The sequence below is a fragment of the Erpetoichthys calabaricus genome, chromosome 10 (assembly GCF_900747795.2).
Source record: "Erpetoichthys calabaricus chromosome 10, fErpCal1.3, whole genome shotgun sequence".
Classification (NCBI taxonomy): Eukaryota; Metazoa; Chordata; class Cladistia; order Polypteriformes; family Polypteridae; genus Erpetoichthys; species Erpetoichthys calabaricus.
In genome coordinates, this window is record NC_041403.2 from 149,280,588 (window position 1) to 149,307,170 (window position 26,583).

A 26,583-nucleotide genomic window follows, 5' to 3' on the forward strand; every position below is an offset into this window, starting at 1 on the left:
ATCCAATCCGAGGAATGCTGGGTAAGGAGATGAATGGTCTTCTGGGAAACGTGATGTCATCAGAGGGAAGGAGAACGAGGAAGTGTTGTTATCGTGGGAGTATTAGGGTGTCAGCGTTTCCTTCTTTCTGGGGGAAAAAAGAGAGAGAGAAGTTAGATGCCTGCCATTCCCTTTTTGCACCGGGTTTCGCGCTCGCTATTGAGTCCTTCCGCGGCTCCCTAAGCGCTCGTGCGTGACAACATGTATAAAGAGAATGTGTGTGTTGTGCAGTTTATTTTATATTGTCAGGGTTCTGACACATGAGGAATCTATTTCTGAAGTTATTTTTTATTTTTATTTATTTTTATTTACTTAATGACTTGATGCCTCGTTAGTTGTTATTGTGATGCTAGTAACAATATAAAAATAAGGTGCCGTTTGCATACCACCTTATCTGTCGGTGGATTTTAAAGCTGTGTTTTGTAATTAATGATAATTAACTGTCAAACAACTAGGGCCTAGCGATATAATTTGTGCTCTGATTATGGTATATTTTCTGCATTTGATTTTCATTTTTGTATCGCCTCTTCAGTTACTCGTTTCTCGGTATCCTTTGGCTTCCACAGTGTTCTGTCCTTTTCTTATCCTGACCTCGGTTTTTGTTACTTTAATCATCTTGTGGAGGAACAAAGGTGGTTTTATTGTTCTTGTAATAAACCTTGGGCATCTCTGTGTGTTCATACCTACGTGTTTGTGTATTACAGTATGTGTGTATTTTCTTTGTAGATTTACTCTGTTGATGGACAAAATTAGTATCTAGTAGCATATAAAGCGAATATCTGGTGTTCTACCAACTTAGCTCAGTCTTGATAGTCAGATACCTACATATAAAATGTCATAAGCGAGTTACCCAGAATCACCCAAGTAAGAAACTGTAAAGGTAAAAAGTAATTACAAATTTCACATCACTTTTTTTTTTTTCCCCCCTAAATATATTATACCTTTACTATATAGCAATAGTCGTTATCGGAAAACTTTCTTTGCATTCATTTTTTTTTTTTCCCTTCGAGTGCCTAGAACCCCAAATGGCAATAAATAACTTGAAACAATGTGGCCCCAGTTGGGGGCCATGACAAAAATAATCAGGGAAATGCTTGATTAAAGAAAACGTTACTTGTAATATGTGAGAATCAAACCCAGATTACAGCAAGGTAGTTTTTCTCTGTTGATAGATCGCACTATGATTATACAGCTGTGATTATACTTTAAATATACTTATACATAAGTATATTTTTCAGCTACACTTTTTTTTCCGCTAATAAACTGCATCACATATTTAGAATCTGTTTTCCTTATAATGTTTGCGTGAAACTGAAGGTACTGCAAAGAAAAAAATCCCATGACTCTGTCCTCTGCATATTTTTGAATAATTGCATTCTAGAAGTCCACTAAACCAGGGGTCGCCTACTCCGGTCCTGGAGGACCACCGTGGCTGCAGGTTTTCATTCTAACCCCTTTTTTTTTTTTTTTTTTTTAATGAGTGCCTTGTTTGTGCTGCTAATTAACTTCTTGTGAATTCATTTTAATTGAATTGCTTTTTAAACATTTGTTCCTCTGAATTGCTTTATTTCTTTCCTTAAATGGCACCCAAACAGAAATGAAATGTGAAGTGAGTGAGCCAACAGAAGACCAAACTCCAACCAGCTGCTTAATGAGGTGCCAGTTCTTGTCATTAATTAAACCCATGCTTTAATTCTCTGGCTTGTTGCTGCGCTCATGGTGCATTAGCAGAAATTTCTGAAATTGTTCATTTTTCTCTTTTCTAAGAGCACTGTTAAAATGTTTTGTGACCCTGAGCAGATCGACATTCTCAAGACCTTCATCGTTCTTTATTTTCAGATATTGTATGATGGACACCAGTTGTTTTGGCTCATTTTGTATCTCGTTATTGTTTGTCTGCTAATTAAGGAAAAAGAAACAATTAAGGGGTCTGAGTCTTCAAGAGCAGAGGGGTATATTTTTCGTACGTGGATTACTCGTTAAGTTGGATGTAATTGTTGACGATTTGGCATGATCCTGGATCTATCGGTTTTTCGAAACTCTTGCTGGATGTGTTGTCATAGCAGCACATCCAAATCCTCAAACCTGCTCGGAGCATATTTGTTCTATGTAAACAAGGATTAGCTCACACACTTAATCAGTGTCAGTACGTGGAATTCATTCAGTCATGGCTTTGCCATTCATGAATGAGCGACCAATTGATATCGGTGCACAAATTATAAGAAGAGAATTTCATATAGATAGGGTTTTGCGCGATCAGCAAGATCCTTTATTGCTCCAGGAGGAAATTCTTTTCGAAAGATACCGCTTTAGCTGAGGGGGAATATTGTACCTCAAAGATTTTTTAGCACCTTATATTCGAAGTCAAACTAGGTGAAGTCGGGCTGTCACAACCACAGAGACAGTATGCATTGCTTTGAGGTTTTTTGCGAGCAGCACTTTTTTATATACTGTAGGCGATGTGGAAAATCTATCTAAAAGTGCAGTTTGCCAGGCAATTCATAAAGTCTGTTTGACTCTGAAATATTTCCTTTGGGTTTTCATAGTGTTTCCTGGACACCTGCGTGTGCAGACAATAAAAGAGGCGTTTCATGCCATTGCAGGTAGGTAAAACACAGGCTAAAACACCCACAGTTCCATAAAGAATCCCACAATCAGCCTAACATTCTCATTCCCCAGGATTTCCAAATGTGATTGGGGCACTGGATTATACGCAGATCCGAGTAATCAGACACAGTGTCTTCATCAAATATTTGACCTTCGTCAATCTCTCATTGGTCAGACACCAGTTCTAGGGATATGACATTCCCTACAACTGACCCAACAAAAAAGAGGGCTATATGGAACATACCTATGGCATACATCGATGACAAATATATGCAATGACCATCCTTTACCTGAAATGAAGTGACCACTGCATCCTGCCACTGGTTCTGAGGAGGAGCTTCCCCCTGGAGTGCCCTCAGAAACAGGGCGATGAGCATTTTGCTGGAGAGCCAACTCTTCTGCAGGGGTTAGGTCTGGACCGCGTGGACCTCCACCTGTTTTTTGCTTGTCTACCTTCTTATTAGCTTTAGAATTAATGTTTTTTTTATATTATATATGATTCTTTATGTCAACAATTCTTTAAATAGTTATATACCAATATTTACCAGTTTGAAGTATATTCTTGTACTTCACTTTAACCTGTTCCCATGTTCTCCTTGTGCTCACGTTTGATCTGGAATTTTGACATATTACATAATAATTAATCTGACACATAGGAAATGAAACGTTGCATTCAGTAAGTACAATGCACACTACTTAGTGTTTAATTTGTCGGCCACTTTTTGCCAGCTGTCTTTTCTGGTCTGGGCTGCTTTTGCAGTGTTACCTCTTGTGCATATGAAATCTTGAAATTCTTCTTGTCATTCGAATAAAAGGTCTTGCTCTGCTTGTGCGAAAAAAAAAAAAAAATGCGCCCGTTCTTTCGTCATTTTGTTACATCCTATCAAAGACTTGCTGATCATGTTTTCTAGACTCAATATATATGGGCTTTTCAATCAGTGCAGGCGTGCGCATTCATCTCGGATGATTAGATCCAGCTCGACTAATCTACTACACAGCTGCGTTTGAAAAGCCGACTTATCCCGGATGAGTTTCACTGGCATTTAACTTATCCAAGATGAGGCATCTGATCTCGGATGATTTAAGCAACGTACGGAAAATACCCCCCAGGTCAAAACAAATTAGTTCAAAAGGAGTTAATTAGCAGCAAAAACAGGACACTTATTAAGAAAAGGGTTAGAACGAAAACCTACAACCACGGTGGTCCTCCAGGACTGGAGTTGGCGACCCTTGCACTAAACCAAGACTGAAAGTAGACAAAGTGAGCTCTAAAATAATAAAAAGAACGTTTTTTTTTTTATTGAAAGATAGAAGTGAGAAAAATAATACTTAGTAAAGCAACTAATAAACAGAGGGAAATTTGAAATCCAGCTATGACACTAAACCTGGCTCCAGAGAAGTTTTTCCTGACTGCCCCATAGAATGACTTAACCCTCTTTACACTGCTCCCTGTTCACCTGTCATTATTGTCTTTTTTTTTTTTTAATTACATTGCAATAAGTAATCAAGGTTCTGTTAAAAATGCAATAAATACTCTATCCCACATATGTGTCATGCTAAATCAAACTCTACCCCCTTCTGTTTTGGAGAGGTGTATGATCAAAAAGCCCAGCATGAAGCAGTTTGCCATATAGGACATAAATTCAATCTTTATTTGAGGGCAGCATTATTAACTTCTTGTCAGATTCTGAAAAAGCTTGTTGCGTGACATTTGTTTGACTATTATATGAAATGAGACTGGCAAAGTCTGATGCCTCTCAGGTCTAAAATCTTGGATCCTGTCTTTGCTTATGTGCAGTCTTGTGTTGCTCTTTAACCCTGCGTTTGCATGTTTTCTCTCTGTAGATTGCAGCTTTCCTTTTGAATTTCTACTTGTGTACAGGTTAGTTTGACTCTTAAACTGTCCTGTCTGACTACCTGTGACTGACCTGTTTGAGATCTTGTGTGAGTTGCAAATTCTGCAAGAAATGTTGAGCCCCGCAGCTTTTTACAGTTTGCATTCAGTTTTCATTCATAGTTTCCTCCATTTTTGTATTGTTACTGGACCACCTCATCTGTCATCACATTTAAGAGATTATTTTTCTTCTCTTAACTACTTTAGGCAGAAGAGCACAACACTGTGGCTAAGTTCTTGATCACTGTAATGACCTGTGGTATTCCAGTTGATAATTTACCTTGAAACTGGAAACATTTCATTTTTTTGTTGGTTAAAAGTAGACTTTTTTGTCATTTAGCTGTTTTAACCATTACATAAAACGCAAGTGTGTGGCTTACAACCCCATGGCAGCCAGTATTACAACTTATTGATTGTACCTTGTTGATGTATGTGTCATCTACAATACTGCATGATAAGATGAATCTTGAAACGGGGCATGCATTAAACGCCGTGCCCCAAAACAGTTCCTGATGTAAAATGTGTGAAATAACATGGCATAAAAAATTAGACAATTTCTAACTTGAAATAGCTTTGGATATTTTCAGATATGCTAGAGTCCTCCTCAAACTACTTGACATGTCTCTGTCTAATCATTTTCATGGCAGCTAGTGAAAAATAATTTTAATTACTAGTGTCGACCTTCTTCTTCTTTTTTTTTTTTTTTTTTTTTTTTTTTTTTTTTTGTTCTTGTTTTTTTGGTATTTGCCATCTTTTGAGATATGATTTTACTTTTGTGCAGAATAGATCGTTGCATTGTACTGTTGTCCGCATATTGATTTGGCAAAATTTTACACTGGATGCCCTTTCTGACGTAACCCTCCCCATTTATCTGGGCTTGGGATTGGCATGAAGCAATACACGGGTTTGTGCATCCCCTGTCGCTGGATATGTACAAGGGAAGTGTGACCATGGTGAGGTCTGCGGTAGGAGTGACAGAGGTAGATTACATCAGGGATCGGCTCTGAGTCCTTTCTTATTTGCAATGGTGATGGACAGGTTGACAGACGAGATTAGACAGGAGTCCCCGTGGACTATGATGTTTGCTGATGACATTGTGATCTGTAGCAAACGTAGAGAGAATGTTGAGGAGACCCTGGAGAGGTGGAGATCTGCTCTAGAGAGGAGAGGAATGAAGGTCAGTAGGAACAAGACCAAATACACGTGTGTACTTGAGAGGGAGGTCAGAGGAATGGTGAGGATGCAGGGAGTAGAGTTGGTGAAGGTGGATGAGTTTAAATACTTGGGATCAACAGTGCAGAGTAATGGGATTGTGGAAGAGGTGAAAAAGAGTGCAGGCAGGGTGGAATGGGTGGAGAAGAATGTCCGGAATAATCTGTTACAGACGGGTATCAGGAAGAGTGAAACGGAAGGTCTACAGGACGGTAGTGAGACCAGCTGTGTTAAATGGGTTGGAGACGGTGGCACTGACCAGAAAGCAGGAGACAGAGCTGGAGGTGGCAGAATTAAAGATGCTAAGATTTGCATTGAGTGTGACAAGGATGGATTGGATTAGAAATGAGTACATTAGAACATCGGCTCAAGTTGGACGGTTGGGAGACAAAGTCAGAACGGCGAGATTGTGCTGGTTTGGACATGTGCAGAGGAGAGATGCGGAGTATATTGTGCGAAGGATGCTAAGGACAGGAAGATATGGAGGATGATGATCCACTGTGGCAACCCGTAACAGGAGCAACCGAAAGAAGAAGCAGAAGAATGAAGATTCTTTCTTCATACCCATTACTACTAGAATATGTTCAGGGGCTCCTACTGAATTGAATTGAGTGGATTCGGTGATGGATGTGTAAAGTAATAACTTTAATTGCAAACCAATCTGTAATGAATACCTGGTGAGCAGCACCAGGCTTCTCTGTGTCCTCAGCTAGTAAAGGTCCAGGATTACCTTTACCTTTTGAATAACTATACATCTTTTGTAAAATGTCAAAAAGGGAACTCCCTTCTTCCTAGCAGTTCTAATTCAAAGTAAGTTTATGTCCCTTTTTAAATAATTTTGAATTGCCTTTATAACAAGTGTTTGTTATTGTGGTCTCAGGTAAGGGGGTGTTAACAGCCCCTTAATACCCTATTCTTGATTGACACGGTGTATTTAGTTTTAACAATTTTAAATAACTAGTATTTTCATTGAATTACACACATGCACTGTTCCTTTGAAATAATGAAATGATGGCTTTGATAAATGTTACAAGTTAATAATTGATTTTCTTTATTCATTTCACAGACACAGGAAAGTAGAGTTATACTACATTTCCATTACACAACATGGCCCGATTTTGGAGTTCCTGAATCCCCTGCATCTTTCCTCAATTTCTTGTTCAAGGTTCGGGAGTCAGGATGCCTAAATTCTGACCAAGGACCTGTGGTTGTGCACTGTAGTGCAGGAATCGGCCGGTCTGGGACATTCTGTCTTGCAGATACCTGTCTCCTGCTGGTAAGATATACAACATGTTTTCTATCTGACTTTTATTTTAACATTGTTGTACAGTGTCATTATGGATTATAGTTATAAAATGAATTGTTTTAAGATTTTTTGATACTTGTAAGTTGGCACTGGTGTAGTGGCTAAAATGTTTTTTAGTAACTTCCCACCTCTAACTCTGTACTTTGTATGTGAAGAGAGAAAAGAAAAACTTAAATCTATTTCTGAGGCAGCCAAATGTTTGAAAAGGGCAATATGCTTGTTTTTTTATTTTCCATTTTTCATGGTACTGTAACACACATGAGAAGTGAGGCTACATTACAGTGAATAAGTTCATAGTATATTTATGTCATGATTTATTGCTTTTGACTTTCTTTATTTTTAAGGTAATGTATAGTTGTCACCATTTTACTATTATATTCCTCCCTGTTTGTCAGGGGAATTAAGAACTACACAGACAATCATTGATCTAAATGAAATATAATTTAAATTTTTAGGTTTGCTAGTGGATTCGTTATTCAGTGAGGCAGAGCGCCAATATTTATGGCAGATTAAGTCTTAACAATTTTTATTGGGTAATGGTACATGTGACAATATTGACCCTGAGTACAGAGAAATTCTTACTTGCCTTATGCTAATTAGCATGCAGCTCTTCCTCATTCTCTGGCATCCTGATTAGTGAGTACCTTACCTCAGTGTCTGTCTGTCACTTAGCTGAGAAATCTCAGAACAACATGATTAATGTAAAATAGTTATAACATTAATGAACACATAAGATATGGCCATTTAACAATAGAGAAGATGTACTTCCTTACTTAAATTTATGTAGCTTATAAATTAGCTGGCTTCTGAATTTTGATGGTTTTTGGGCTACTATGAGGTGCTAAAGGTGAAAATCACAAATATAATTTCAGTGGAACAAAGTCCCAGGCTGTGACACTTTGAAATTATCAAGAAAAGTATGAGGGCTAAATACTTTTTTTGTTTATTTTTGTATGGTACTATATGCACATCTGGAAATGTGAAATTGTTTCATTTTCTGCAGGTACAAGTGATTTACATTTTTTTTTTTTTTTTTTTTTTTTTTTGCAATGTGCATTTCAGTGTGCTTTGCTTTGCAGATTATTTTAATACTTGTACAATATTTGGTCTTACAATATATACTCGCGTTTACGTTCTCCCACGGATAAGTTGGGGCTTGATTTTACCGTATAATTTCTGATATTTTATAATGTCTGTCGTATAACTTGTATGCGGAAAACTGACGCTATTGGTCCAAGAGATTATGCTATGCTAACGCCCACCTGAGAGAGTAACCACAGAGCACACTGCCTTTTATTCTATGTATTGTGCCTACGTGACCACACGGTAATACCCAAACTATTCCGAAGCAATGTTTGCACTGTTTTGTGTTTTTTGTATCTCACACCCTCATACACCTTTATCGTAAGATCATCCCTTATCTATGATGGAGCATTCGATCAGAAGAAAATATGAAGCTGGTTTTAAATTAAGTTGTTGAAGAGGCGAAAGAAACTGGTAACTGCGCTGCTGCAACAAAATTTGATGTGATGCAAGATTGGAGGAAGCAAGAAGATGTAAAAAAAAAAAAAAAAAAACTAAGTGTCGTATTTTTGAACGGGCATATAAGTCGGGGTCTGAATTTATGATCGACTTTTTTCAGGTTTCGAGACCCGACTTATATGCGAGTATATACGGTAAATACAATAAAATACAATTTTTTTTTTTGTATAGTGTCGTAATAGCCATGCGTTAGGTTATGTTAAATTCATTGAAGTATTTTCTTAGTTATGTTAAAATCTTTTGCCTATATTTTAGTGCATAGTCTATGGGAGGTTCTCTTATAACCCACAGAAGCTAAATTGAAAACTGAATGTGTAGATGAGGGTAATTGCCAATAGAGATCGTATAATTAATAGTCTATAAATATTGTTTTACTTATTTTAGTACAAATGACTGTAAAACAGAGATGCACTATGCACATCAACTCTACTGTTGCTGGAGTATGGTAGACTAAAGTAGCAAGTCTTTAGCCTGGATTTTGAAGCTGAGACTCAAGGGGCATCTCTTAAATAATCAGGCAGATCATCCTACGGCTTCAGGACCCTGTAAATAAAAGCTCGACCTTCCACAGTTATTTTATTAATCCTTGGAAACTTAAGTGGGCTGGCATCTTGATTTTAATGTGTGCTATAGTTTGTAACAAATGATTTATTCAGATAAGTAACCAGTGACATGGTCATTTAAGGCTTTATATGTTTAAAGGAGGCAGTGCAAGGACGTGAGAACTTGAGTTGTTTGTTGGTACTTTGTAGTACTTTCTGGATACCTTGTGTTTGACAGAGCAATCACTTCTTAGCATAATTAATTTACATTTTATGGCATCTGCTGCTTTGTATTGTACAGCACTTAAAAAATGTGTAATCAGCTTGTTGTAATAAATGAATTGCAGGAAGGTATAATTCTGTATTTTTTTCCCTTATGTCTAGTTTTCCTACCCAGACACTGATAAACCCCATCTCTGCCTGTTTACTTTTCTTTTGCACACAAAATTTAAAAATACTTTCTTTTTGTAGTACTGTCATCTAGTGGTCAAATTTGAAGTTGCAACTTTTTATGTTACAACAATCCAGCCATTCATGTTTTTTAAATGCTTTAAATCAGGGGTTCTCAAACTTAGTCCAGGAGACCCCATGCAGCTGCAGGATTTTGTTCCAACCAACCTTTGTTTTTAAATGGGCTCATAGCCAAATTGAACAAGCTATTATTTAGCGATAGTTACCTTAGTTAGCCAGTTAGAAGCCGGGGATGAATACTGGTTTCAGAGTGGACGAGGTCATGGTGGGCAGTTTAGTTGAGAAAAGATGCCCATGGATATTTAATGAGTACGTGGAGTGAAGACCTCGGTTTTAAGTTGCATCAAAAGGAAGGCACCATTTTTTCAGAACTCTGCCCCTGTTTTTGCACTTGGGTATTGGGATCCACACACAGACCACAAGGTAATGACCCACCCCGATGGTCTCTTCCAGCAGCATCCTTAGCTTTTTCCTTGCTGGCACCCATCCTAGTACTGGTTGAGCCAAAACGTGCTTAGCTTCAGGTGGATTAGCTGTTCTGAAGTGCAAGTGGTATGACTCCCAGTTTTTGCATTTTGGGGTCAATGCATAAATTGCAAAACTAGGTGTAACCCAGTGTACCTCAAATTTATTTTATTTTTAATAAAGTTTGAAAATCTCAGTTGTGAGTGGATGAACGAGAGTCAGTATTCTGTACCAGCAATGAGATTGGCTAGGATAGGTGAGAAGAAGAGACAATAGGGAGAGAGAGCAGTGACCATGGAGCTGCCAGATTCCAGCTATGTTTGCTTTGGGAACAGAAAACAAGAAAAAAGAAAGAATATGAAAATATTGAAAGGAACACATTTAATTGTGAAGTGGAAAACAGCTGGTGAGCATAACTAGTAGCATCCTAATTATTAATACATCAGCTACCCCTGTTGGCGGGCATTCAGAGTGTGCTGATGAGTGATACGAAAGTTGACACTTCTAACACTTGTGTCCATAACAGAGGCCCAATTGGAGATATTTGGGCTCTTAGATATTCATGGTGAATAATGCAGTGAAACGTTGTGACTGGGTGACTGATCTGATTTTCAATTAAACTCACAAACCGCTTCTGCTTCCCCACCACAGCAAGGGTACCATCTGTTGTAAGGGAAAATATTTTCTATATGTCTGATCACTGGTGCATCTGTCAGTGACACCTGATTGTTGGAAATGGACGTGTTCTGCCATTTCAGAAATACGCCTTTCTACAGATCTTGCTGAAATTGGCAAATGTTTAATTCTGGACAGAATTGTTTCTTTTTTTAGAAAGTCATCAAGTAAAACCTCTACACTGCTTTGGAAGGTTTTTTTCAAGTACTCTTAGTCTGTAAACTGTTTTCTGTATTTGGCAATACATACTGAGAGTTTATAGCTGCCTTCTATAAACTGAGTTCTAGTGTTGCACAATGGTTTGAACACACTACTTCTCAGATTTTACTATTGCTATCCTGGCCTATTCTGCTCTGTTTACCGCATCCCTGAATTTTGTGTCATGCTTCATTTTGAAGTGATACCGTACACGTCATGTTTGGCACACAACAGTTTCACAAAACAGAGTACACGCAGCTTGATACTCTCTGTCCGCAGAATCAAACTCAGTTGTTCACACGGGTTAAAAAGAATGACTGCTACACTTGCCTGACATTTTGCACCATAATAACAGTTATGTCAATAAAAATGCCCTCCGTAATATTTGGGAATTACTAATCAAACAATTCAGATATAAAGATGGCCAGAGAAGATACTTGGCACCTGGTGTTTATGATTCTCAGACTTCAAGCAGTCATTGCATGCAAGGGATGTGCCACAAAGTACTAAAATATGACTAACTCTTCAGTTCAAATGGCCAATCATGTTTGAGAGGATTTAATTTTCATTCACGAGAGTATTTTCCAGAACTGGTAGTGAACATACAGCTAGACGAATAGAAGATGGATTGTGCAGCACAAGAAATGGGATTTTTTTTTTTTTTTTTAATGAATGGTTTTTGGTATTATTTTTTGGTCAACATGGGAACAACGGCATTTGTTTTCGGGGTTATAGACGTGAGGAAGGTAGAGATATAATTAGTTTTGGGTGGTACGACCAAAATTCTATATCACGGTATTTTTCAAAAATGATACCGGTTTCACTGTATTCTACGGTATTTTTTTCCCGTGCATGAGTGGATGTTAAAGACATTTTCCACTGCAATTTCTGTGGTAGACTGGCTAAGAATAACCTTTTCCACCGTCATGAGAATTGTACATTGTACAAAAAAACATTTTAATGTGCACACACATATTGATACAGGTTTGCATGACCCCATAAAGTGATAATTTTCAAGGGAGTGGCACTAATAAAGAGAAGGAATCACATTTCATGATAGCTGCAGTCAAAATATAGAACCTTTTTATTGAACAAATTTTGCAAACAACTTAAACTATAATTTTGACAACATATTTTCAACCATCCAAAAAAGGCATTTAGACTTAGTAAAATATCCAGAGGTGTTTTTCAAAAGTTATATTGCACTGAACATGTCTTAGAAAAGGAATAAATAGTAAATATTTTTTGTGAACCAACCACACTTTCTGTTAATGTTACCAAACTCTGTCCACTGACACATTAGGTATATGGATTGTAATAGCGTTGGTTATCTCGATCCACCGCTTGCTTTTTTTGTTGTAGGCAGCACCTTTGGCAAACACGTCTGACTCGAGTGTCCTCTAGCTTTTTCAGTTTTACCTGAGGACATGGAGGGTGCCAATCTTAGTTCCATACATTCATGGTACACCAAAGGTGGTGCAGCAAATTGCTCATGTTGCTGGCTCCAGCGACAACTTTAGCTCGACAGCATTTGCAGTAAATAATTGTTTGGTCTACATCCGACCTTTTAAAACCAAAGTATCTCCAGACAACAGACGCAGCTCCTTTTTTCGGCAAAAGCTCTCATGAGTCATCACGTTCAATTACATCATCTGCTACAGCTTTAGTTTCTGAATGTTCTCTGTCCATTGTCATCGCTCAATACCTCCACTAGCGCATGTACTCCGTTGCATGCGTGTTTAGCGGTGTAGCAGTGAGAAAAGGCCCCCCGTAAAAAAGTTTTCCGCTGCGCCACGTTCCGAACGTCGCTTAAGCTATTTAAACCGGTATTGCAGTATAAGAAAAATCCATATCTTAGCAAAAATAAAAAATGGTTTTCGGTATGAACCGTTATAACTCCCAGGACTGGATATAATCAAGAAAAGTGAAGACACCAAATAACAAGAGATGCAAATCACAGTCTTAAATATGCACTTGGCAGTTAACTGTTTTGATATTGAGAACTCTTATAATTTTGTAATACTGCTATCGTAGGTAATCTTTTATTTAATTGCAGCTGTCTTTTAAGTAGAAATATTTTATAAAATGTATAACCTTTTGCTATTTTTCTGTTTCTTTTAGATGTCTCTTAGAAAAGATCCTTCATCGGTTCGAATTAGAGATGTTTTGTTAGAGATGCGAAAATATCGTATGGGATTAATTCAGACAGCAGACCAGCTCAGATTTTCCTACCTGGCAGTTATTGAAGGAGCCAAGTGCATCTTGGGTGACTCATCTGTGCAGGTATATTTTACAGCTACGATCATGAACTACAGTCACCTCCAAATAACTCAATACCGCTTAACTCAATAATCTGGTTAACGAGATAAAATGCCATGACCCCGACTAACTATTCAGAGTGGCACGTTAAAAAAATATTCCTTTTACTCGATATCGGGTTACTCGATAATCTACTTAATTTGATAAATTTAGGCATCCCCAATGGAAAAAATCTGCACAACTCGATATTCTACTGCCCAAATACACATTGCATTTATTCATTTTACGGGTGCAAAAAATTGAGTGATAAATGTCTGCTTTACTTTTACAGCCGAGGAGTTCTCAACAAATGCGCAAAGGTCTTGAGCCATCTTCACGTGATTTTGTGTTGCATCTTTGGGGGGGGGGGTTGGCGGGACACTAAAGAGATCCTAAAGTCGGTGAAAAGATGTTCTAGAAGTCGTCCGTAATTTCGGAAGGAGTTTCTGCGCAATTTGATTCTTCATGGAAAAATCCAGCTGCACAAAAGCAGCTGACGATTGTGCTTTCCTTCACTACATCCCGTGATTCCCAGAGAAGCTCTACAGCATCCAGCAGATTGAAAGAAATGATCCGTCAGCTGCTTTAGCCTTTTTCGGTAGAAATGCTTGATGTTCTTAATGATGCCACAATCCATCGGTTGTTTACGTGCAGTAGTATTGGGAGGAAAAAAAGAAGAGTTTGTTGTGTTATTTGATACACTGGGTTATTATTTGCTCTCAGCTGTTCAGCTTCATGAAGATGCTTTTTCAGATCATTTCTCAAATGTTAAATAACATGCCTTCAGTAATGAAAGAAGTTTAATAAAATCCTTGGGGCGCTGCGGCAAGCGTGTATTGTAAAAAATTACTTAAGTCGTGTCCAGCTATATTGATAATTCAGTTAACTTAATAATTAATTTGAGCACCGAGAGTATTGAATTATTCCGGAGTTGACTGTATATTTTGTCCCTTTTTAGTGGTGTAACACATACTCTACACTGGATGGATGATTTATTAGGTACATGTGTCCTTTCTAATTAATTAATCAATAGCCACTTTCACTTATACATGCAGTTCTAGAAATTTATTGGTAAGTTGCCAGGTTGAAGGCTCGTTTCGTTAATGCTGTCAGAAAATCCCTGGAATATCAAAGCACCAGTTCCCATTTTCCAGACCTACTATTTTTACTGTGAATTTTCAGATCCCAAGGAAATCACAGTAACCGTAATAGGGAGGGGTGGCATTGATGTGAAAGGGTGAAGACTTGAAAATCTAAGTAATTTAATAATTTCAGAGAATATTTATTTTCTGAGATTACCTGTTTTCAGTTTACCACTACATAATGGAAAGGGATGCTAAAAGTCAAGTAAATAAAGAAATTGGTGTTCTTTATGCTCTTTTACTCTTTATTATGGGAATAAAGGAATGTTTTGAATAAGATATTTTTTATTAAACTACTAGTCACAATACCTGTCAAAGACAGGCAATAAGTATTTTTTCATTATTCTGTCTATTGTTCTACGTGTACCTTCAGTGCCTTTCTTTATTCGCGTGTGTGTGTGAACGTCACTTCAGAGCACTCAGTCTCTCAAGCACGTTTCCATAAAGCCTGCTTCTCTGACTGTCATTATTTTCAAGGTGCCTTTCTTGCCTCCTGTCTAGTTTGATATTTTCCATCTTTTGAAGGTGTTGCTCTTAGTGGTCCCCTCACGCCTTTCTTTACTCCTCCTTGTGGTTGTCACACTCACACTTCCTCTTTTTAAACGTGACACCTAAGCCTAACTGACCCAATCGGATTTCGCAGAGGGACTGGGCACACAGGCCTTACTTTTTTATTATATAGTAGATAGATTCTGTTATTTTAACATGCTTCTGCACAGACAAGCAGTTTAGTGAAAATTTCAAATAGTTGTATTTTCTTTTTCCATACATATTTCCAGCTCTGTTACCCTTGTTCTTATAATAGTAACTATGTCTTGAAATCACATTATGAAAAGCTAGGTGTAATCAATTTTTTATTTTATTTATTTATTTTTTTTAAAGCAATCTTGGAAGGAGCTGTCTAATGAGGAAGACACTCCGCCAGAGTTCACTCCCCCACCACCACTTCCTCCTCCTCGCCCTCCAAAACGTCCTGGGGTTGATGCACCAAATGGTAGAACATGTGATCCTACTGTCTTTTTCCCCCCTTCACCAATAGTAGCAAAATCATTACAAACAGAGGCCACAGACATAATAATGGAACAGAAGATACCTGCAATAAATGTCTACAGGTATGTAATGAAAGAAATAGCATGACTTGCACTGCTTCTGTACAGTAGATTAAGGTTTGCCATTCAATGTTTGCATAGCTAATTAGCATGTGGTTGTTTTGAAATACGATTATAGTTTCTCTTGCATAAATTAATATACGGGCTAAAGTTTGTCTTAAATCTATAATGAAGAATTACTAAAATTGGCTTAAAGAATTCATTCACATATGATTATGATCATAATCAACAAATAGGTTTTAGGTAATTTTTCATTGATGAAGTGAGTATGTTAATATTATGTTTGAGAGCATGTACATATATTTGTCTTCAAATCCCTTACTCAATGATCTTGTCATCCTTCTTAACGGATAGGTTTAGTGTTTTTGGGTATAGATGTATTTTTGACACTTATGATATACATGTCTTGGAAGCCAGTTGCATTAAGTGAAGAGATTTGAATTAATATCAAAAGACAGTTTTCTATGGAATTGTTAGATTAGATTATTTGGTATGAAGTTAAGTTCTATCTAATATGATTACATTTTGCAGCTGTCTAAATATTCCTACAATTGATATTCAAAAGATACAAGTGCCTGTCGTTTAAAATATTGCAAACTGAATATATGTGTATTGTCATGTTAACAAGTATTCTTTTGATTTTGATTAGGCATAAAAGTCACAGTGGTATCCACTTCTTACTGCCCCCCTAAGAGTGCTTACCAGGGATAACCTCTTACCTGTGTGGCCTACAGTTTTGGAAATGTCTGCTGTGGCAGAACGAGAGCAGCAACAAGCCATTGAATTAAATGACGGGTTCAATTGACAACAAGAATCAGCATCTCATTAAGAAACTGGTTGGAGTTTGAATCCCCAGTTTAATTGGTCATCTTTTGGCTCGTTTCATGTCTAATTTCTGTTTGGCTGTCATTTAATGAAGTAAAGAATCAATTCAGGGGACTGAATCCTTCAAACAAGGCTAAAGAAAAGAAGTTAATTAGCAGTGAAAACTGGTCACTTGTTATGAAAAAGATTAGAATGAAAACCTGCGGCCATCCAGACCTGGAGTTTGACACCTGTGCCGTAGAACATCCCTATAGAATGCTTGTTGCAGCATTTCATGGCTTTCTTTTTCTGTTTTTCCCAGTTTAAAACAGAATTTAACACACACTCTTTGCTCTTTCAAATCACTCATTTTCATGAACAACCCTTCACAGACACAACCAAAGTTTAAATGAGAACTGCGACTTGAAAAACAACTGCGCTGATGTCATAACGCGTGATAACAGCTCTCAAGGACAACTTGAACTGCTATCTAGCGGCGATTGATATAACCAAACCCTTCTGGCTGCAGAATAAATGCATTCCGGGAACTTTTGGATCACACCTCGTATATTAGGTTTAGTTCAAGATCACTAAAATTCAGAAAAATGGAATTACATTTTTCAAGTAGCATACGTTTTGTACAGCAGATGCCGTAAAATTAAGGAAAAATTATTCTTAAAGTATTAAATGACAAACAAAAATAATATACTGGAGTTGTTCAGTCATTATTCAAAAGACATAAATATGTGCATTCCTTGGACTACTATTAAGCACACTGAAATACTGTTGAAGTTTAAAAACAAAAGATGTTCATTTATGGAGTCTCGTGACCTACTGTGAAGGACGGATTATGAGTTATGATCTTGTTTCAATGATATAGTTGCTACTGGGGCATTTTTATACCCTTTATGGCAATGGAAAATGCTGTATTCTTCAATATACTGTACCTCACTCAAACCATTTCTTTCTTTTGAACAGAAAGCCTGTCAAATGCTGGATGCTATTTCTGCAAGTGTTCATAAGAGGGCAGCAAAGCCTAAGTAAATGTGACCTTCTTAGACCGGTAGATTTAATAGGCACTTTCAAACACTCTGCACCCTCATCCTTAGTTAATAGTTGTAGGATGAATGAGGGGTCTCTGTTTTAACCTTCGGGTCAGGAGGCCAGAACTACAAAGAGATCTGTGCAATTTATGAATGGCAAATATCTACATAACTCGCTTTCTGTTTTTTATTCAGATATGGTGAATAACTATATTTCAACAAACAACCCAAATGGTTTTGCTGCAATAAACCAAATAATACAATTTATTCATGATATAAGAATAATAGAAGATGAAATATATCAAATATGTATGTATGCATGAGAAGGAGCCACAGGTTACAGAATGTGAAATACAGATCAGGGGTATGGCGAACAAGATCTGGTGCCTTTCTATTGCTCATACTCACAAATACTGGTTTTAACTTGGAAAGTGTTCATTGCATATCCTGCTGGGTATCTTCTTCAGCATGGCTATTTAGATAATGTTTATAATTAGAAGATATAATTTGTGATTTACAAAATACATTGGAATATAATTACCAGAATTCATGGTTCATTTTCTTGCAGTCATTTGCTTAATGCTAGTGTTCATTTTTACAATATTAAGAGTGGAAACCAGGAATTCATTTCCATGGGGTTTTAGAGCCAGAATCTCAGAGCTGCCCTGATTTAAGTAGCAAATATAAACACGATAGAACTGTAGTTCAACATGGCACATTAAATGAGAATTACAGTCTGAAGTCTCTCCAGTAACTTATCCATCTTGGTCTAAATTAATTCGTCCCTGTTCTAGGTCATGTAGTTATTTAGTACTAGAGTACTGGAATGAGGAATTCAGCATGCAGTAGTCATTATAAAAGTCTCTGAAAAGTGATTTCATAGGAGGAGGAGGTTAGAAGCACGGTCTGATATTTTACTGCACCTACCACATGACAAACCACCTCCAGATCACAGATTAGGACCCGAGTGCAGCCATGCAACGGGTGACACCTCAGCACCACAGCAGATCAGATGGAATGGAAGAGTGCAAGTTTTTTTTTTGGTTTTTTTTTGGTGGCTGGAGTGCCAATTCTGCCATTTTGAACATTATATTGCAGAGGAGTTTAACGGCCAGCAGTTACTCACCAAGCCTAGGCCAGTGCAAAGTGACATAGCAGATGAGCAATGGTGAGTGATGTGGATGAGGCAGGGACTGATTGATGAATAAACCAGTAACCATGTTAGCTTCCACTCAGAGAGATATGACAATTCTGGTATTGAAAATGTCTACTTTTATGAGGTGCCAAATAGAAAACAGAAATAAGTGTGTTTTTTGTCATCAATTTCAGCTAATTAAAACATTGTGTACGAAAATTGAGAATTTTAATTTTGGCCTTATGATACCACTTTTCTAAACTGCATAATCGATTTTAAGAAACAGTTCCTATAATAATGCAACATCAGTTTTGTGGTGTTCAAGAATATTAAAACACAAAGCTTGATACATTAGCATGTACACGTCCCAAGAGCCTCCATGGAGAAACTCCCATTTCAGCCATAGTGCAAGAATTGGAAAGTGAGGGACATTGATTTGTCACAATACTAAAATGTCAAATATTTGATGCAACATTAAGAAATTTGACATCAATTCAACATTGCCCATCACAAAAACTATACCAACCCCCACCCCACCCCACCCCCCCCTCCCCACACACACCTGCAATTATAGTCTTATATAGGCGGATTTAAATTTTGAGCTGTGTTCTCCAACAGTATGAGGAAACTGCAACAAAACATGGTCGTCCTGAAAGTTTAGAAAAATAAATCACATTATACTCATTTCTGTACTGAGTCGTGCTTTACTTGATAACAGTCAGTCAGTCATTATCCAACCCGCTATATCCCAACATAGGTTCATGGGGGTCTTCGGGAGTCAGTCCCAGCCAACACACGGTGCAAGGCAGGAAGAAATCCCCGGGCAGGGCGCCTGCCCACCGCAGTTTACTAGATAACAGCTCAAAGGAAAACGTACCGTGCTGCTGCATTCATGGAGACCCCGTCTCTGAAGCACCTATCACAACCTGCCGTCTCCAATAAACTTTTCACTTTAGTCAACCTCCCACATTCACATTCTACTATAATACATCAATTATGTGAACACAGTGGAGTAGCTCCTCTGTTTGAGCACAGACAAGTTATGGTGTCTGCCTTTTATGTAGTAAATGGGATGAAATATAATTTTAAACTCAAACGTGATAGATTAATATGTTATGGCAGCATACTTCGCAACGAGGGAGTCACCGAGCCCAAGTCTTAAAGAGTATTGGCCCCGAATGAACAGTGCTGAATAAAACTGGCATACAAATAAATATAATTACAGACCTTTGTTTTAATGCATTAAACATTTATCTGACTACAAGTTATGTTTTAACCTGCGGAGAAAAATCAAAACCAAATGTCATATCCCAACTTCAAATGCAACAGTTAACAGGCTTGTATTGTACTGATTACTGCTTCCATAATTTAGAAATAAGACAGTAAAGAAATGAGGGTGCAAATTTACCCATGGCCAATTGTTGCTTACAAGGCTCAATTGTCATAAAATAGAACAAACTTGGAAGTATATTCATTATGTAGGCTGCAGAATCATTGTCATGAAACAGGACTATTGAAACCATTTTAAAAACGTTACAATCAATACTTGTTTTGATTCCTTTGACAGCCTTGAAAGGATGGCATGAAGAGAATACAAAATCACAGATGACATGTAGTCCAACAGCAGCACTTGATGCACATGTAACAAACTAAAGGGTCCAAGACCATACCACCTCCCTAATCCCTTTAATCCACACCCGCTTTACAAAAGAAAACCGTCTAAGAGGAGGGATTACATCCTCACCCCTTAAAAATATGGAAGCATGAAGAGTACCATTACCAGTGAAGTCCATCGCAGTATAAGTCACATATAGAGTATATCATAAATATGTGGAGAAAGACACTGGCTGGAGGAGTTGGGGGGAAAGCCTTTGTTTCGAAGTACCTTAGTAGCCTGAGGTGATATCAAGGAGATAGCGGACGTCCAGTAAATGTAGCTACAGCAATGAATGGTAGTGTAGAAATGGATGGAAGCCAGTCTCATGAATGGTAGTATAGAAATGGATGGAGGCCAGTCTAATGTGCGCTCTTGATACTCAAATGCATTGCTTTCCTTTTTCAGGACATTACAGAATGTTAGGTTATATAGCATAATGTGTGAATACAAGTCAAAGGAGGTTATGCCAAAGATTTATAATGCACTGCAGATGTACTATGTGTAGTTTTGGTCTCTGTGCTGCAAAAAAAGACACAGCAGCGCAAGTAAAGTCCAGAGAAGAACAACAAGGGCTGATTTCAGAACTGAGAGGTATGAGTTGTGAGGAATGCTTGAAATGCTTTTATATCTTAACTTTGTTCTTTTTGTTTGTAATGTTGGTAGAATCTGTGTTTAATAGTTTGTTTGAATTTCCACGTGACAGAGTTTAGATTTATATCTTTTTCCATCTCCAGTGAAAACCCAGAACTGAGGAGGAGAGCAGAGAAAGATCCTGTGATCCCGTCTGAAATAGTTGATGGACAAAAAATTCTCTCTGAGAACAGAAGTAAAGAAGAGGCAGAAGATGGCAACTCCGTGGCCGCTTCGAAGAGGCTGTTAGCTAACGTGTGTCTTTACACTGCACTTGCACTCGGTGCTTACGTCTGTTACCGAGCCTTTTTCCATTGACATCGCAGAACAAATGGCTACCAAAATATTTCATAACTTGATAAGATGTTCTCACTAGCACCTTTTGGTGGGACCTCAACTCCGCAGGGCCAATAACAGAACTTTTTAATTTTCTAGAATGCAAACCAGGTTTTATACTGTAATAGTCCACAGGATTGTTTAACATAATCTCAGGGCTTTAATTATCAGGAGTTGCACCAAAATTAAATAAACAAAAGTTCTCCATGATTTTTTTTTTTTTTATTTTATTTTTATTTTTCAGTGCTTTATGTAACGGAATCTATGTATATATGTGTGTGTATCACAATTGTATGCTTTTTTGTTTTGTGTATATACATATTTGATATATATAGTGTTTATGTGAGTGTGTGTCAATACAGCCATGGTAAACATCTCCTAGGTTTCAAAACTATGCATTTCTGTTAATGTGGAACAAAACACCATAATTTTTTTTTTTTTTAATATATAAAATATGCAAACGTTGTTTGCATTTCATGTTGTATCCTAAAGGGTCACAAGGTGAGCATGTATTTGTGGCTGAAATGTTCCGTTACTGATCCTATCTCTCTGAGCACCACAGTACGGGATGATGGACTTGTGGAGATTGATGAGGGGATGAGAGGTGTTCAGGTTGGAAGGCTGCTGTGATTTCGCTTTTATTTTGTTTGCTTTAGTTGTTTCTTTTATATAAAATGTAAAGGACTTAAAGCCTGACACTCTCCAATTGCTTCTTTGTCGATCTTCCTGCTGTTGGTAGGTTGCTCCACAGACTATAGACCTAAAAAACAAGTTCTGCCTTAGAGACTCATTAAAGAATATTACATTTCAAGATCCTCTGCACTTTTTATAGAGAAAATGACAGTGTTTTGTTTCATATTTCAAGAGATAATATCGTTTTAAAACCCTAGAGATCTTTTTTGATGCCCCTTGGTGTACACATTTGTGTATATATGTGTGTGGCATATATACACCTGTGTGCACTATATGTAAAATGTAGATAGATTAAGGTGTTCCCCCACGTTTTGAAAGGATGTATCGGGGAGACACGGATAATATTCCATGCCAAATGTTTTTTCTCAAAAACTCAAATTTTGTTTCTAAACCTTTAATATTTTGGTTTGTATTACATCCGCATAAAAAGTGACATACACAGGTACATTTCAAAGTTAGGGTTGAAGTAATAATAATAGAATGTTTACTTTTAATGTAATGGGCCTTTTTTCAAATCATTCATACACATATATACTGCAGTTTTTACACAACACTTGCATTTGTTTTGCATTATAAAGTAGCTGTAGTGCTGAGCGCATTTTAATCTTGAGACAAGGCTTAGAATTTCTTGTATTACATTTTCACTGTCAGACATGCCATGTTGACTCACAGCAGGTTGAACTTCACTTCCTATTCTGTCAGGTTTTTTTTTTTTTTTGTGTGCCTCAGCTCTAGTGTTAGCAGTGACAGAATTTAAACTCTTCAGTTGTGTAAATGAAACAAGGGAATACAGTCGGTTCACAATAAATAACCATTTATTTGCAGACTAGAAGTTACATGAAAGAATAACCATTCATATGTCTTGCTGCTTCATGCAGGGTATTTTGCCTTCACTGAACAAGCTTCCAATGGTCCCTGTACCGTATTTTCTAGTCTTCCTGGAAAGAACCTTCCATAAACGTCCATTATCGTCATTACTTAGTTTCATGCTAAGGGTTCTCTTAAGACTTGGGCTTCTCCTCAGCTGATACTTCTCTTCTGCTGTACCTTCACAGAACTTGTTCAGCCCTTAAATAGCCAAGACTTGGCATTAAGTTGTGAAGTTAATAGTAGGTTGAAGCTTACCTGATTGGAAACGACACAAGAAGCTTATTTTAACGTAATTTCTCTTCAATATGTTACATTTGAAAGGATCTTTCATAAGCTTTTCTGCCGCAAATAATGAGTCTGTAGGGTTCTGATTTGCATTGGATGTCTTTATAGAAGATGTTTCCAGGTTTGTAAATCTGGGAAGCCTGCTTTGTGATTGTTCTAGTAATAAGGGCTTGGACCCTGATGCTGCATGCTGTGTTTCTATAGTCTGAAAACGTTTAACGATGTTTACTCAGACTATAGTTTCTCAATTTAAAATTTGTAATCGGACGTTACAAATTTTCAATAAATACATTTTCAATAAATTTGGCCCCATTATTCAGTTTTATTTGTGAGAAAAATCTGTAAAGTGCAGAATGTACATAAATTGTATATTTACACATTGCCCTCCTAAAGCTCTAAAGTTAAAGTTGATATTTTAATTTTATGTCTGAGCAATTTGTATTTTAGGTTTCCAGATGCGCAATGTAGGAGTGTTAAGTAGTCTAATATGTTTTATTTATGATGTTTTATCCAGATGCTTTAGAATAAGATTATTTTGTCTCTTAATCTCATTATTTTAAGCAATACTAAGTATTAGGAAATATTTATGATGCATTTGTATTTGTAAAAGTTAGTAGTTGGTCACATCTGCATTAAGCCTGTGACTCTCCCATTAACTTCACCAAAGCCTTGGTCTTCAAAAAATGCCTTGTTTTATGCTGCATTCCATTTGAAGTGGGAAGTCGGAATTTTCAACTGGAATGCCCCATTAAGTCGGACTTCCAACTCGGAAACTCAGGGTTGGTCTGTCAAGTCCAAGTTTGTCCGACTTCAGATCATGACGTCAATCCAAAATGGTGACATGCACCGCAAACTTTAGTGAAAGCTGTAATATGTACTGTTTATTAGCACTTTTGTCTATTTGTCTTATTAAATCAGCCATGTAGGCAGTACTGTCCAACTTCTACCCGTGGACATGTTGCTACAGTATTGGGATGCACAAAATACTGCAAAATGCGTTGGTATCAAGTACGATTTATTCAGATGGAGCAAGGATGGCAAACGTTTTCCTGGACGCATCCATGTTGGTTTTTTCGAATGATTTACTGGAACACGGTCAACTCAGGTGTGACGTCATTCCCCGGTCCAACATCCTACTTCCAACATAAATGGAACGCAGCATTAGAATATCAACTGTATCTTATTTGCTGTTGTGAGCCATTTCTTTGAAGTTCTCAAAAGTGTTTGATAATGTAGCTTGATAATGATCCAAAGCATACAGCCAGTGATACAAAATAAAGTCAACTCCCACTTTTAAATTCCTCTGTAACTGACCTGTACATGTAAAAATACCAACTTTAAACTTTTAAACTTGCCTGTAATTACAACTCGTGGTTGCCCTTAAAATTAAGGGTTTTGGCAAATTGCACTTGAATTTCCCAAATGTAAATTGTGCTTTATATTGTAAATTTCACAAAATTCTCCATTTTGCATCTGTTAGGTAGTGAAGAGAAGTGGCTAATACATTGGAGTTTGAACTGGCAGCCTTGTGGTTTAGTCTTTGCCTTGGACTGGCTGGGTAAACCTGAGTAAGTTACTTGATCTACCTGTGTTCCAGGTGCTAAAAATAAACATAATTTGCAATGTATCCTCATTTTCTAAGTAGTCGTGAGTAAATATGTTGTTGTCATTGTCATGATCGTATTGTCTTGATCATCTATAATAAGTTCATTTGGTTCTATTCAAACTCCCAGATGGTTAGGATCCTGAAGAGGTTGTCTCTACATCACAGATTTATGTCAAAGTGTATTAATAGATCACTTAATAATCAATAATCAACTAAGAACCCAGCATTAACATTTGCAGTGCACCATACAATGCATATGTCTCTGTCATGCACAGTTTGATATGGGTTTCCTAAAAGCAGTTTTAATGTTTGTGATGCACAATCTGGTGGAATGACACATGCAATTCATTTTAATACTACAGATGTTTTTGGAATGACAGAGACATTTGAGCTGGATGGACACACAGACAGACACGCACACTTATCCTTTTTTTTTTAAGGTGAATAATTTATTCCTAAATTATCAATCTTTTTTTTTTTTTTTTTCTCTCTCTCTCTAGGCCCCACATAACTCTTTTGTGGTAGCTTTAGACCAGAGCTGCCTCAATAAATGCTGTTATTTGATATTTTAAAATATTAATAGGAAACCTGTCAGTGTTTAAAGTAAAAGAACTCAAAACAGACTGTTTTCTTGCCTTTTCTCCGGTGAGGTGCACTTGAAAGCTGCTACGTTAGGCTTTAAAATTGCAAATATGCCGACATCCAATGCCTTCTTGGCTTTCATTGTTTTTAATGGTGTGGAGTGGTGGGCCCTCACTTGAGTCGCCATTTGTAAAGGCTTGGGAGACCTTTCCTTCTATTCCCAAGGTGATCCTGCTTACGAAATAAGGTTGCATGCAGGCTCAATGCTAAAGAGTTTATGAAGGCTGTTTTGGTTTTTTTTGTTTGGTTTTTTTGCTTTTGCAATGCACAAATAACGATGTAAGTAGTGAAAATCTTTTCTTTATTACTGTCCCTTATTCTGCCACAGAATGCCTTTTGAAATTTATTGCCCATGCTTGTTGTACAGCAGGCTCTGTATGTGGGAGATAGTAAATGAAACCTGACTTACACCAAGGAATGGAACAACAGTTCACGAAAAGAGCTAGCTTGTGAAACGTGTTGGAGTGTTTTGGTTGCAGATTGTGAACTGATCATCATCAGAATTTTGAGGAAGGATGGATTTCTTAACTCACAGATTTGGGAGTGACTGCAGTATGCAATGGCATCATGTACTGTATGTGAGCTTTTCTGTCAAGCCTGTGGCTACGTTGTACTGCCAGACTTATACTTCACACAGACAAGAACTTTGGGTGAACTTGAATAGCCCATGCGGCAGTTAGAAGCATTCATAGTCTATATGCTTGCACATAATGTTTGCTTCTATAAATGGCACACACAGAAAGCTGCACTACTCATGACTAACGTGAGCCGCTATTTGTTCAAGTAGCTATAACAGTGATGTTGGCCACGTTGATCGAAGATCAAATCTTCAGCGAGGAATGTGATCAAGGCTTATTTTGTGTACGTCAGCAGAAGAAAATTACCAAGCGTGACACATTCAAAGTTAGCAATGAAACGTGCCTTTTGAAAGGGCCAAGAGCCTGAATACACTTCTAACCTTCCCCCCAAAAGTCCTGAGAAATATACTTTGGAGGGCCACCCTTCTCTCGGTTTTTGTGCTCTCTTGAATGGACCCCTCTGGGTTTCTGCTGTGACGGGTTCACTTGGTCCTTACGGGCACGACAGCACAGACAGATCCATTACTTGAAATGTGTGCGTGTCTGCACTTGATATTTTGATTTCAATTTAGTGCGACACAGAACCTCAGAAGTTTACCTCTTGGTGAAGTATAAATCTGCCTTAATATGTACTGCACGTGAACACAATTGCCCAACATTGTGACTCATATGGAAAACGTTCAAATTTTATTGCACTTATTTAATTTTTTTTTTTAACCTTTTGAAATACAATTATTTTTAAGTGTCTGAGGTCATGGCTAATCAGTGTTGTTTAGTGTAGGCAGTTTAAACACACATCTGCCA

General features: G+C 37.5%; 1 protein-coding gene across 1 annotated transcript in view; it reads left to right on the plus strand.

The window, feature by feature from the left end:
• Positions 1-21,481, plus strand: part of ptpn1 (protein tyrosine phosphatase non-receptor type 1) — a 92,426-nt gene extending 70,945 nt beyond the window's left edge. The window contains exons 6-9 of the mRNA XM_028812084.2: positions 6,819-7,028; positions 13,073-13,234; positions 15,274-15,503; positions 20,874-21,481. Coding sequence (XP_028667917.1) covers positions 6,819-7,028; positions 13,073-13,234; positions 15,274-15,503; positions 20,874-21,087 — 816 coding nt within the window. The 3' untranslated portion in view covers positions 21,088-21,481. The remainder of the gene's footprint in view (positions 1-6,818; positions 7,029-13,072; positions 13,235-15,273; positions 15,504-20,873) is intronic.
• The last annotated feature ends 5,102 nt before the right edge of the window (positions 21,482-26,583 follow it).